The sequence below is a fragment of the Histoplasma capsulatum genome, assembly GCF_000150115.1.
Source record: "Histoplasma capsulatum G186AR genomic scaffold supercont2.10, whole genome shotgun sequence".
NCBI classification, from domain to species: Eukaryota; Fungi; Ascomycota; class Eurotiomycetes; order Onygenales; family Ajellomycetaceae; genus Histoplasma; species Histoplasma capsulatum.
The window spans coordinates 362,390-374,443 of record NW_025544810.1 but is presented as its reverse complement, the minus strand read 5'-3'; the positions used below and the strand labels follow the sequence as shown (position 1 = coordinate 374,443).

The window sequence follows — 12,054 nt, the reverse complement described above, 5'->3', positions numbered from 1 at the left end:
TATGCTGCTTGTTTGATAGATGGATAGGCAGATTCAAGGATGGATGCTGCAGGACGACAAGAGTTGGGGGGATTTCGACGAAATCGGAGGAACAAAAAAAAGAGGCAAAAAGCAAAAAGCAAAACGCAAAACGCAAAACGCGTCTGAGAAGCAAAATGAGCCGGTTTCAGGAAAACGATGAGGACGAGGGACGGGTGTTTGTTCCACACGAGGACCCGAAGGAGTGAAAAGAAGCTCAGTGGTTGAGTCCCTTCACCCTTACTTCATCCAATCTTCACAAAAGATAAATAATCATACCGAGCCGAGCCCTGTGTTTCTCTTCCTCCTCAACTACGCCCCTGGCCCTCCTCCATCCCCTCTATCTTCCTCCCCCTCCCCCTCCCCATCCTCAAAAGCCGCCATCATCTCCCTCTCCAATGCATCCTCATCATCCTCCGGATCCACATCGTCGTTATTATTACTATTATATTCAGTCGTGTCAGACTCATCTCCGATATCGTCATCATCTTCAGCATTTGGCGTGGGGTTCGGTACAGGGACAACATCAGGTGCCTCCGAGGATCCCCTAGACCGGATCGTCGAGACATTTTTCAACCCCGTATTTCTCTCATGGGACAATTTGATCTTTCGCGCCAGGCGCGATGATCCTGAAGAGCTGGCAGCTGGACCACCACCACCGGCACCAGCACCAGCAGCAGATATGGAACCTGAACCTGAACCTGAGCCTGAAGATGCGGTTCCTTCACCCCTATCTTCTCCCGCACTCGACTCCTCATAACTCTCATCGCCGTCCTCGCCTCTTTTCCGCTTCTTTCCGCTGGGCGTCACTGGCCGTTGTTGTTCGCCAAACAACGTCCCAGGCGAGAAATCACTATCGCTCTCACTATCCTCATTATCACTCCCCAAAAATTCCCTCAGCTCATCATGCACCGCGGCCTGCTGCTCCGCATCGTAGCCGATGGGAGAATGCTCTGTGAGTCCCGCGGACTGTAAAATCTCTTTATCGATATCGTTAATGTTGTTATTAGTCCGTACGCGTCGCTTCGATGTATCGCTCTCGGTGTTGTTCCCCTCGCTGTCGCCGTCGTCATCACTACTGTCATCGTCATCTCCTGTCATACCAAAATCCTCTTCCGATGAAGTTAGGAACGAGAAATCATCGAGACTGCCATTGGACTTGCTAGAGTCCCATGGAGACATATCGTCAGCGCCGATCAGCCCCCCCCTATCCTCCGGGTGCACCGGGACAAGGTATGGTTCCTCGTCCAATCGTTTCCACTGGGTTATCGAGTCAAGCAGCCATTGCACCGTTACGATTTTGATGTTAGGGTACCGCGTCGCTTCACGGACTTTGGCGGTGCGGTTCCTGCCGGCGACGAGATGGGTGGTTTTAGAGCTGATCTTGTGCGAGATGATTGCACCGAAACTTTTCGCCCAGAGTGAGATGTCAGCATTTTGCGTGTCGGTTCCGAGGGGTAGGACCCCGGAAAATACCAGGTCCACAGACTGGAGTACGGGCCGCTTGATCTGTGGCATGATGACTTTAATATCAGGTACAATGCGAAGATCGATGTCTTTGTCTTTGGAAGGAACGCGTTGGCCCCTTAAAGCCGAGACTCTCCCTCCAAGTGAACTGGTTCGTCTCCTATCATATTCATCGAAAAAGGCCGTGTGTACCGCCTTGAGCCGCTCTTCAAGTTTGGATAGCTCAGTGTCGTTGTCTTCAAGGAGGTGATGGCGGTGTCTTGAAGAGTCGTGCGAATCAGAGCTGGATGAATCCCCGTTTTCGCCCGCCGCTAACAACTCGGCCGCTTCATCTTCAGCATCTAGTTGCTTCTGTTTCTGCAGCAACGGCCGTTCTTCAACTTGGTGCGCGATCGCCTCTTCCTGCTCAGTGGCCTGTTCTTGGAGCAGCACTGGGTTATCGCCTCCTCCCATGGTAACCAGTTGCTCCAGTGCTGATATTTCCGTTGTCGTTTGCTCATCTGCGTTCGTCGCACTAGACCCATTGGCCGTTGTCCTTGTCGTTTCAGTCTCCTTTGAATCCAGCTCCTTTTTTGACTTGGCCACGCCCAGAGGGAAACCTTTGAACTCCTGTTTTTTCGGGAGGAAACTAGAGTTGATATCTCCAATACCAACGAAAAAATCGTAAGGCACCACCTTGATCAAGTTATCCGTCCACTTCCACACATCTCCTCTGTCATCTATGATAACAACCATTTTCGTATCGACGGGGAAGAGGCGTTGCAGGTTTTTGGCGGTCAAACTCCCACTCTCGTCCCGGCTAAGAATCCTGTCCCCGAAAATCTTGCGGTCCGGATCCACGATGCTTGCGATATGCTGCGCGTACGCGCGGGTCCCCATTGTGTAGATGTGTAGTTCGAACAGCGTGGAAATATTTCGCAGAAACTCTTCTAGCCCAGGCCGTAGTTTGATGTAATACCAACACCCTTTCATGCCAGGCCCATCATCCACAAGCTGAAAAGCGCGCACGTCCTTGACCGCTTCATGGTTCGGGTTATCTTTGTCTTGCTGCCACTCTGCCACCGTCGGATCCACCGTTGCGTGAATAATTGTCTGGTCTAAGTCGACGACGAGGGATAATCGTCTCGACGAGAGGAGCCGGCGTTTCGCATCCTCTTCCACCCTTGTTGCTTCGTTCTCGCTGACCGTCAAAGCAGAGTTATCGTGCACCATGCGAATCGGGGCACGAGAAGAATCCAAAACCTCCGTGTTATAGTTAAACCTATAAATTGAGGGGAAAGCCATCAACAGAGGTTCGAATAACATTCAGAGCAAGAAAGTAGGCATTGAAGAAAGAAAGAAAGAAAGAAAGAAAGAAAGAAAGAAAGAAAGAAAGAAAGAAAGAAAGAAAGAAAGAAAGAAAAGCCCATACTCATTCATATCTTTCCCGCAGCGACCGCACATTCCCCCATACTGAATTTCATGCGAACAAGGCTCATTGATCTCCGCAATATCAATCCTTCCAGATATAAAATAAAAAGTTAGCATCAAGCGCAAATACTTGAGATAAAACAGAAGAATGAATCATATAAATGGAGAACAAAAGAAAAGAAAAGGAAAGGAAAGAAAAGAAAACACTCACGGCTTCTCAATCACAGCGCCCTTCCTAACCTTCCACGCAACCAGCTCCCCATCAACTGCGGACTCAAACCTCGTCGGAAACGTCTTGAGCACGTCATGCTTGTTTCCCAGCCCATCACCTTCCGTCACCGTAGTGCGGTAGTAGTATGCGAAGATGGCCTCGCCCTGCCGGATGTTATCGCCAGGGCGCTTCAACAGCTCTGTGACGGTGATGGGGTAGTGGAGGCTGGCAGATAGTCGCAGAAGCATTCCTTTGGGAAGGAGAAAATGATTATAATAGATGGTGATCGGGTGTGCGTAGGTGATGTTTATATTTTACTTTTTGGGTATGTAGGGGGAGGTGTTTAGGCGGCCATAATAAGGATTAAAGTTGGTGGAAAGAGGGGAGAGAAAGGTGGCGGAGAAGAGGAATGAGGAGGAAAGAGGAGAAATGAGGAGGTGAAGTGCAGGCAAAATGATGAATGGGGCACAGGTAGCTTCCGGGTGGTTTGGGTGTTTTGAGTTCGTAGCTGTTGTTTGTTGTTGTTATGTGTGTTTCTGTGGCGTGGAGGGGAATGAGGGAATGACGCAGGAAGGTTTGGGCCCAGTTCGTTCGATGCGGTCTGTGAACGCAGCGGAGAAAGCCTGGATGGGAATATTTCGCATAGGATGTATAGAGCTCGTTGGAGATTGCAAATAGCCCGTACCGTTATGCTCTCGTAACTGTGTCCTCGACTCTTTGTGGTCTGCCAGCGTGTGAGGGAATCCAAGAGGGATATCACGAAAAGGACGGCGGTGTTCGCGGAAATTTGGGCAGAGGGAGCGACGGGACAGTGAAAGCTGGAGGCTATTCAATCGATGTATGGTGACGGAAGAAGGGCGCGCGGTGAATTGAGGAGGATATGGGATCAAATAACGATGACTATTGGAATTGCAGATAAGGTAACGTCGGACTTGTAGGGCGTTGGAGGTTGGAGGTCGGAGGATCGGACTGAGGCTGGAAGATGGAGTTCCAGGAGCTCGGGTTGTGAGGTGTGGGTGAGGTGTGTGGGTGTGTGCGGCTGCCAGGACGGGCCAGAGCGGGGACGGGGCTTGCTTGCTGACGGGAGGCGACACGACTGGCTGGCGCTGGCGCTGGCGCTGGCTAGCTGGCGGCGCCGAACATGGTTGGTGGGCCACCGGGAACAATGTTAACTCTGCGCGGTGGGCACTTCCTGACGTTGACGTTGCCGTTGACGTTTGATCCATGTGGTTGTTCGCCCATACATAATACATAAGGCGAGCAGCTCTGGGGCCCATGCTGTCGTAGCTGTTCTGTCCGCGGTTCATCGTCCGATCGTGCATGAAAAGCACGGAGTGGCCTGTTTTAACACTAGTATTACGGTGTCGAACAGTTCACTGCAACCATAGCTAGCTCTCTAAAATCATAAAATATAGTAGAGGTTGATAGATAGAGATATAGGGAGTGGCAAGGGACTGTCAACTACATGTACGGCCACAGTCTGCAGTGTGAGATGTTCCGTCCGCCAGCTATCAGCTATAAACGGTAAACATTGGCAAAAATTTACTGGAGATGAGATTGTACTTGGGCACTGCAAGAAGAGGGGGAAAAAGACGGGAAAGGACAAAAAAAAGATTTAATCAAACAGGCCAGGCAAAATAAACAGGAGGCAAAAGGTTGACGGGGTGGTTTAACAGATGGCTACGGATCCCACAAGCAGCAAAAGGATCACCGGGGAGAAAACTCTACACACACACACACATATATATATATATATAAAGACAGAAAAGAAACCAGCACATCGTGAAACGATTGATCAATTGTCCTATCCTTTCTCCTCGCCAGCTACCTAACCTGCATACAAAGCTCTCCTGCTCTACCTAAATGCCAACAAAAAGGAGACGACAGATAAAAACACACACAAAGGCAGTTGAGTTTTTACTTGACTGGAGCCAAGCCGACAGCATCATTGCCCAAGTCATAGACGGTATAGTATCTTCTCAAGAAGGCATCGCCAAGGATGGCAAGAGGGCCAACCGGCGCTGGGAAATCCATGCCCATGAAGCTGCTGATGCAGGTCCCCTGCACCTCTAGGGTGTAGTCATAGGGACCGATGGTGAAGTTGTGGCCGGACAGACCGAATGTTAGATTGGGGAGACTGTCACGCTTCGCACATTCAATAGTGTATTGCCCATTGAAAGACTTCTTGGCCCCGATTTCCTTGTTACTGATAGCAAATATACACGTTAGCCCAGTGACCGACACATTTGTATCGATACTGATACAGAGCAGAGGGTACTTACAGAAGCTCGGCGATGGTAGATGGGAGGGCAATGAGGGATGTGCCGGTGTCAAGGATTACACCCGTGTTGGCCATCATAGCAGTCTGCTTGCCGAAGGTAATAGAATCGAGATCAACCTCCCAGTAGGCCTTGCGGCGAAGAGGGATCTTTGTAAGTTCCCCCATAAAACGATTCTTGTTCATGCCTCCAAAAACGACCTCTGACTCATCGCCATCGACGTTGGCATCACCCAGATAAAAGCTGAACATGGGTTCGTCAAGTAGGTTTTTGTTGAGCATTTCATAGAACGGAGGGACGATCTTGTTGACGGAGATAGTGTCGTATCCCAAGCCAAGGATGCCGTCAAATCGGCCAAAGGCAAATGCAAGACCAGGCTCACTGGTTGCCTCAGCAAAAACTTGATTTTCCACAACCAGGTCACCAATCGTCAGACAATCTTGTGAAACGAAGCCAGTGAGACTGCCAGAGCCGTAGGTAATGGAGAATTCGGAACCATTCTTCTTGTGGGTGGACGACGCGGACGAGTCGTACTTGTTATGAAGGTAGCAGGCGATGGAGCCACATTCGGATGATGGAACCCAGAGGTTGGAGCTTCCTGTATCGAGGACAACCTTGAATGTCTGGGGGGGAGTACCGATGCCAATCTCAGAAAAATCTAGCGGCTAGTTAGCTGGCGAATTCCACTGGGAAGTTGGCGAATCACAGGGTGCGTGGGCAGGAAGGTAGGCAGACAGGCAGGCTGCTGAGGAGAAATAACATTTCTAGTATAACATACATTGAGCGTTGAGGAAGTTGTCTACTGGAAGAGAATGACCCCCGGAAGCTTTGGCAGGGTCTCCGAAAACGTCCTGGCCATTTTGATTCGGTTTGACTCCCATGTACTTTTGCCCAAGCGCCCGGACGTGGGCGTCGATGTTGACATTGGCCTGGAAGTCCATCGTGCGAGTGGTTAGTTCGGCATCACCTCTCGATAAAACAAAATAAGCTACTATCATCATCAAAAACTATCCACTTACAAACTGCTCCGAGAGAGGTATTTTCTGGAGTTTTAACTTGTGCACCTTTGCAGACGACACGCCCAGAAGAGCAGTCGCTGCAAGCAGCAGGGTGGGCTTCATGGTGGCTGGTCAGGCCAAGACGCAAGAGGAGAAAAGGATATAATATAAAATAGAATGTGACGTAGGGAATAAGCAACACGAAACAAGAAACTTGATGGAAGATGGCGATGGGAGTTTGATGGAGATAGGAGATGGGGAGAGGAGAGTTGAAGCCGGGAGAGAGCCGGAGGATGGAAAGGTTGGGTGATGAGGTAATGGGGGATTTGTTCCAAGGTTGGAGACTTGGGCAGTGCGTGGCGGGATTGGCCTCAGACGGTCGGATCACACGATGGAGCTGCAGGGTGACGACTCCCGCCGTCTCCACAACAACGGCCGTCTCGGTTTGCAGGACTGAAGCTCCAAGACGAGAGAGAATCTGATAGGCCTCTCTCGTTATATATGTTACTGGACCTTTTTCCAGTTCAAATTCCTCGAATGGCCCGTTTCTCGAATCGACTTTTAAAACTGCTATTTTGAGCCTTCCAATTGGTACCAAGGCAACCTTCTTCACGAACTTAAAATAACAAGCTCGCCCGGCAACCGACCCTGATTCGGGAATAATAAAGGTTTACATTTTATCTATCTCGAGAAACAAAATATGCTGCTGGGAAAATGATGTTTGCTCATACATTGAAGCCATACATTGAAGCCATACATTGAAGCTAACATGTGTGCCTTGATATTTTCCGGGAGCGCCGGTCACTTGCGATGTAGGAATGGGAAGTTAGGGTCTAAAGTATGCTTTTTTGTTATCCGTGGATACCTTTAGCATTATCCGGAGGCATCGGTTCTACGCCGTATTTGCTGTTACGATGGGGCTTCCTAGGTAGAGAAAAACAAAAATAAAGATAGGTTCTAAAGAAGGGGACAGCCAGAAAACTCCCTTCCCATGTTCACTCTTCTCCCCCTTCCTGAACGCCATGCAAGTTGTTTTTTTTTAAAAAAAAAAAAAAAAATAATAATAAAAAAATAAAAAAAAAAGGGAACGTCAATCAAGCACAATCAAAACATATATAATCTTCCTTTTTGTCCACAAAACCATGAGTTTCCCACACACTTTTGCGAGCAGTCCAGCCCAGTCTCTTTCCCATTTCACCCCCAAAAAAAATCAGACAAAGAAAAGCAAATAAATGAACTCCAGATCATGTGTGGGATATCAAGATACCGAGTGAGATATAGACATAATATACAATATATATATATATGAAAAATAACAAGAAGGAACGGTCGTAAATCATAAACAGCGAAGAAAAGGAGCTAGATGAGATGCGGTGAGATGCGGTGAGATGCGGTGCGACGCGATACGATGATGGCTTTCGGCCTATCTAATCAATCAAAAAATATCAATGTGCTTCCGGACCTGGAATGCCATGACAAGCATCCAGATGAGGAAGACTGAGACGACCACCTCGAATGCAAATGCAGCTTTCCAGCAATTACCTGTACAGTCTTTTTGTTAGAAAACAAAACAAAAGAAAAGAAAAGAAAAGAAAAGAAAAGAAAAGGAAATTGGGGCCCGAAAAAAAACATACAGATATTAAAATTCGTTAACCACGCCAGCGTATTGATACTCGCGCCCTTGAACTCGTACCCAGACACCCAATTCTGGCAATTCGAATTGATGCTCGCCTTGCTTCCATACAGCTGCACAGCCGTGCCGATCAGGCCCGCGAACCAGAGCACGAAGAGGATGAAGCTGCCCAGTATTATCATTTCGGGTATTAGGGAGTGCTGCATGGCGAGGAACACGATCAGGCACAGGAATATGAGCGACAAGGCGGCGGTGGCTATCATGAATGGAAAGACCCTGTAGGTTTTAAGTGAATGATTTAATGTTAGTGGTTTTGGCCATTTTGTGGGTAGGGCATGGAATGGATTTAAGATGCGGGAAGATGCGTGGAACTTACCATGGTGTCGGTAGCTCCATCTGAGCCTGCACCGTCATGAACCAACTGAAGATGCCTAGACATGTCGCTGACCCCGCAAGCACGACGGAGAACCATATGTTCAGTTGTATATCTGGCCAGTGGAACTTTCGCGTTACGTGGGTCGTTGTTGCTGTATAGCTCGAGCTTGACATGGCGAAGAGAGGGCTGCGAACGAGAGGGATAGCACTTGCTCCCTAGTCGAAACTTTGGATAAAGTAGCTTCAGGTGACTTCTGAGGACGCAAGAGGAATCTACCAAGCAATCGCGGGGTTGCTCGATCGACCTGCGAAAAGAGAAGGGTAGCCTCTTCTCCGGAGGACGGTTCGCGAGGGTTCGAAGGGCGGATGGGATCGTACAGCGTCGAGAGCAGGGAATTGCGTGCAAGGAAGAAAAGAATAATCGCGGATAATAATAGCCTGGGTTTGATTCAGGTATAAAGCGAGGTATTCAGGCCGCTTTGCAGCTATTTCTTTATCTATTTAACCAGTTCGACTGGGAAATCCTCCGAAAGTCGACTCTGAAGACCAATGTACATCACATGGGGGGAGCCGAGCCAATTTATCTAATGAAGGTGACGCTGTTGCGGACAGAGGCAAGGGAGCAAGACCCAGAAGCAAGAGCGAGAAAGTATTGTCGTGATCTGCGGAGCAAAGTATTCATTTAATCAAAAACTTGATGCAGGAAGCCCAGGAAGCGTTGGGCGCACGACGACTGGATGCGTGATGATGTGGACAGGCAGCCCGACGCTCTCTCACTCTTTTCGTTTCCTTTCTGTTGCAAATCGGAATTGACCACGACGACAGAACCAACGGTGCGTAAATAGATGGCGCGGGGAAATCAATTCTGTTTCAATTCAATGAACCGAGGATACTTCACTCAGCGCATCAACTGGTCGTTCAACCTGGGTCAATGGCCTGGGGACGCTAAAGTAAAAAGTGTCTGTTTCTGTCTCTGCTTTGTATAAAGATGGTGGTGGTGGACAAAGGATAGGAACATATATTCGAAGTTATGGGAAGCAGAATCAAATAACTTTGGTCACTTGTTTGAATATAACTTGACTGATCGAGCTTTCTTGCGTGGTTGTTTTCGACTGAATTAAATAATTGAGGAGGCTGGGGGAATCAAGCCGGTGGCAGGGAATGAACATCCCCGTAGCCCAATGCAAAACAACTGTCTGTAGGCATTCTGGCGAAGAACACCTCGTGAACGGGATTCCTAGAATTCGTCGTTTACGCTTTGTCTTCGTTGTGTAAATATTTTGGGTTGTTGATAACGACGTTCAATATCTTTTAAGCTACGATCTGCGTAACGAGTGGTGATATCAAAACAAAGACAAACACCAAGGTTTCTAAGAGCTGGCTAGGCTATTATTTAAATACACGACCATTTCAGTTCGCACATTACAAAATATCCCAATTCCCGCATCCTCTAGCAGTAACCCCCGGAAATCAACGAAAATAAAATCACCTCCAACAAATCAATAAATCAAAATACGTCTCCTTGCGTGGTAGCTTCAGAGAAGAGTGTCACCCAATGCACAACGGACCAACGAGCAGCCTGCCCGGATGGTCTCATTGGCACCAATGATTTCCAAGCTTGGGTTCACCTCAACCAGATCCATCGCAATCAGGTTGCCCGTCTCGTGAACGCATTCGGCGATAAAATCCCCTTCCCGGAGAGTCAACCCTCCTCGGACGGGGGTTCCTGTGCTGGGAGCCCACTGCGGATCGAGGGCGTCCACATCGAACGAGAGATGGATTGGGGTATCAGATCCAATATGCGCCAACGCCATCTCGACAACTCGTCCAATCCCATGTCTGATGCCATACTAGGTTAGCGACTGGTCGAAGGAAAAAAACAGAGGATGAAGAAACGGAAACGGAAATTAAGTAATGGTAATTTAATGAAGTAAAAGGAACATACTTATCAATATCATGCATACTGAACGCCTTAATTCCATTCTCCCTCAGAATCTGCTTCTCCCCGCGATCCACATCGCGTAGGCCAATATACACCAGCTTTCGTGTGCTAACCAGATGGTCCTTCTCCAACCACCCGAAAATATCGCGTCTCTCCTCCTTCGCCAGTCCCGTCAGGAAGGCCACGGGCATCCCGTGGATATTCCCACTGCCGCTTGTCTCGGGCGTATTGATATCCGCATGCGCATCCACCCAAATCAGCGCTATCTCCCGCCCCAGCCGTTCACGAATGGCTTTGGCGGTCCCCGACACGGTCCCGATTGCGATGGAGTGGTCGCCACCAAGGGTTAGGACGAACTTGCCATCGCGCGCGTGCTCATAGACTTGCTGGCTGAGCTTCTCCGTCGCGGCGCTGACGGCCAGCGGCTTCTTCATGCCGCGGAAGTCCGGGTCCGTGGTTGGGACGATGTCGTCGTAGGTGTTCACTGTGTTGTCGTAGGAGACTTTGTAGTCTAGATCTTCGTGGAGTTGCTCGAGCAGCCCGGTTTCAATCAGCGCGGTAGGACCTGCATCGACCCCCGGCTTGGACTGGCGGTTGGTGGGAGAGTTAGTATTTTGCTATGCGTCCTGGGTGGCTGCTGGTGGGAGCACATAAATATATAAGGGTCCAGCGGATATGTGTGTCATGATAACTAACATACCTGCCCGCCAGCAAAGCCAACCGCCACTACTCCTACCTCGTTGGGCTTGGAAAGGAATCTCCGTTTGGTCATAGGCGCAAGAATCCCGTTGTTGCTATTTTCCTTGGCCATTTTTGCGCTCCTTGGACTCAACTGGTGGCTCCTGCGAATGATCTACCTTGTTTGGCCTTTAGGTTCCAAATTTAATATATAGAACCGAAACTCTAGTCAAAAAACTAGAGGTGCGCGTAGCTCAAAGTGACAGACAGGGACTAAGCTGAGCAACGAGAAAGGTTCAAGAACCGAGAGACAGGCAATGGTCAAAAATATTCAGATTAACTCCCGTTCTATTATTTGATTTCTTGCGCTTTTTCTGCAGTTGTCTCGGGACAGTGTAACGGAAGAAGCAGAGGTGAGAAAACTGAAGCTATCCCCCGGGGGCCAATCAACTGAGAAACAAGGTGGAACTTCAGCAAAATAAACAAGTAACCAAATAACAAGTCTAATATTCTTCCCGCGAGAATGTGGTTGGGAATGTAAGAAATGTAATGTACAAAAATAACGGATATCAGCGGTGGTTTGCAAGCAGGAAAGAAAAATGATGATGGTGATGATGATGAGAGAGAAAAGCACCCTGCTTAAATAGGAACCCAAAAGAAAGAGAAATCAGAAGAGGAAAATATCCAGAAAACGGTTCCCAGCAAATCAGGCCACTGCAAGGTAGCATTTGCCTTTCTCCCCTTACTATTATCCCATTTTTTTTCCCTCCGGCCCCCGTCCACCCCGGTTCAACATGCTTTTAGGGGAAGAAAGATGGAGCTCTGCACAGCGAGGGCCAGGCCAGCCGCTTTATATCCCGCCCCATTTCCCCTAAGTACATGTTTAAGAGAGGAATGTCGTCATCGCCCAGAACGCCGCTGCCCGCTTGACCCCAATGGCATTGGTCACGCGGACGGACGCGGTTATTCTCGTCGTTTTGGTGGAGTTTTGGTTTGCAATGGCGGAATGCCGCGATTAACTAGCACCACGGAATACCTTCAAG

The 12,054-nt window shown here is 48.9% G+C and overlaps 5 protein-coding genes across 5 annotated transcripts; all 5 read right to left on the bottom strand.

Annotated features, from left to right (window-relative positions):
* Positions 1 to 330: 330 nt before the first annotated feature.
* HCBG_06778 (RNA polymerase II C-terminal domain phosphatase component) lies at positions 331 to 3,354 on the bottom strand (the record flags this gene model as incomplete). The annotated part of the gene is made up of 3 exons (XM_045433827.1): positions 331 to 987; positions 1,036 to 2,746; positions 3,107 to 3,354. The coding sequence occupies 3 exons, from the start codon at positions 3,352 to 3,354 to the stop codon at positions 331 to 333; spliced, it is 2,616 nt and encodes an 871-aa protein (XP_045285308.1).
* Positions 3,355 to 3,630: 276 nt separating this feature from the next.
* On the bottom strand, positions 3,631 to 4,413 carry HCBG_06777 (uncharacterized protein; the record flags this gene model as incomplete). The annotated part of the gene is made up of 1 exon (XM_045433826.1): positions 3,631 to 4,413. The coding sequence occupies one exon, from the start codon at positions 4,411 to 4,413 to the stop codon at positions 3,631 to 3,633; it is 783 nt and encodes a 260-aa protein (XP_045285307.1).
* A 465-nt stretch (positions 4,414 to 4,878) lies between these two features.
* On the bottom strand, positions 4,879 to 6,634 carry HCBG_06776 (aspartic endopeptidase Pep2; the record flags this gene model as incomplete). Its single annotated transcript, XM_045433825.1, has 4 exons — positions 4,879 to 5,312; positions 5,389 to 6,043; positions 6,164 to 6,314; positions 6,405 to 6,634. 4 exons carry the CDS (start codon positions 6,504 to 6,506, stop codon positions 5,024 to 5,026), a joined length of 1,197 nt encoding a protein of 398 aa, XP_045285306.1.
* A 1,184-nt stretch (positions 6,635 to 7,818) lies between these two features.
* On the bottom strand, positions 7,819 to 8,565 carry HCBG_06775 (uncharacterized protein; the record flags this gene model as incomplete). The annotated part of the gene is made up of 3 exons (XM_045433824.1): positions 7,819 to 7,925; positions 8,018 to 8,292; positions 8,393 to 8,565. The coding sequence occupies 3 exons, from the start codon at positions 8,563 to 8,565 to the stop codon at positions 7,819 to 7,821; spliced, it is 555 nt and encodes a 184-aa protein (XP_045285305.1).
* A 1,072-nt stretch (positions 8,566 to 9,637) lies between these two features.
* On the bottom strand, positions 9,638 to 11,531 carry HCBG_06774 (arginase argA; the record flags this gene model as incomplete). Its single annotated transcript, XM_045433823.1, has 3 exons — positions 9,638 to 10,230; positions 10,337 to 10,920; positions 11,034 to 11,531. The coding sequence occupies 3 exons, from the start codon at positions 11,142 to 11,144 to the stop codon at positions 9,927 to 9,929; spliced, it is 999 nt and encodes a 332-aa protein (XP_045285304.1).
* Positions 11,532 to 12,054: the final 523 nt, after the last annotated feature.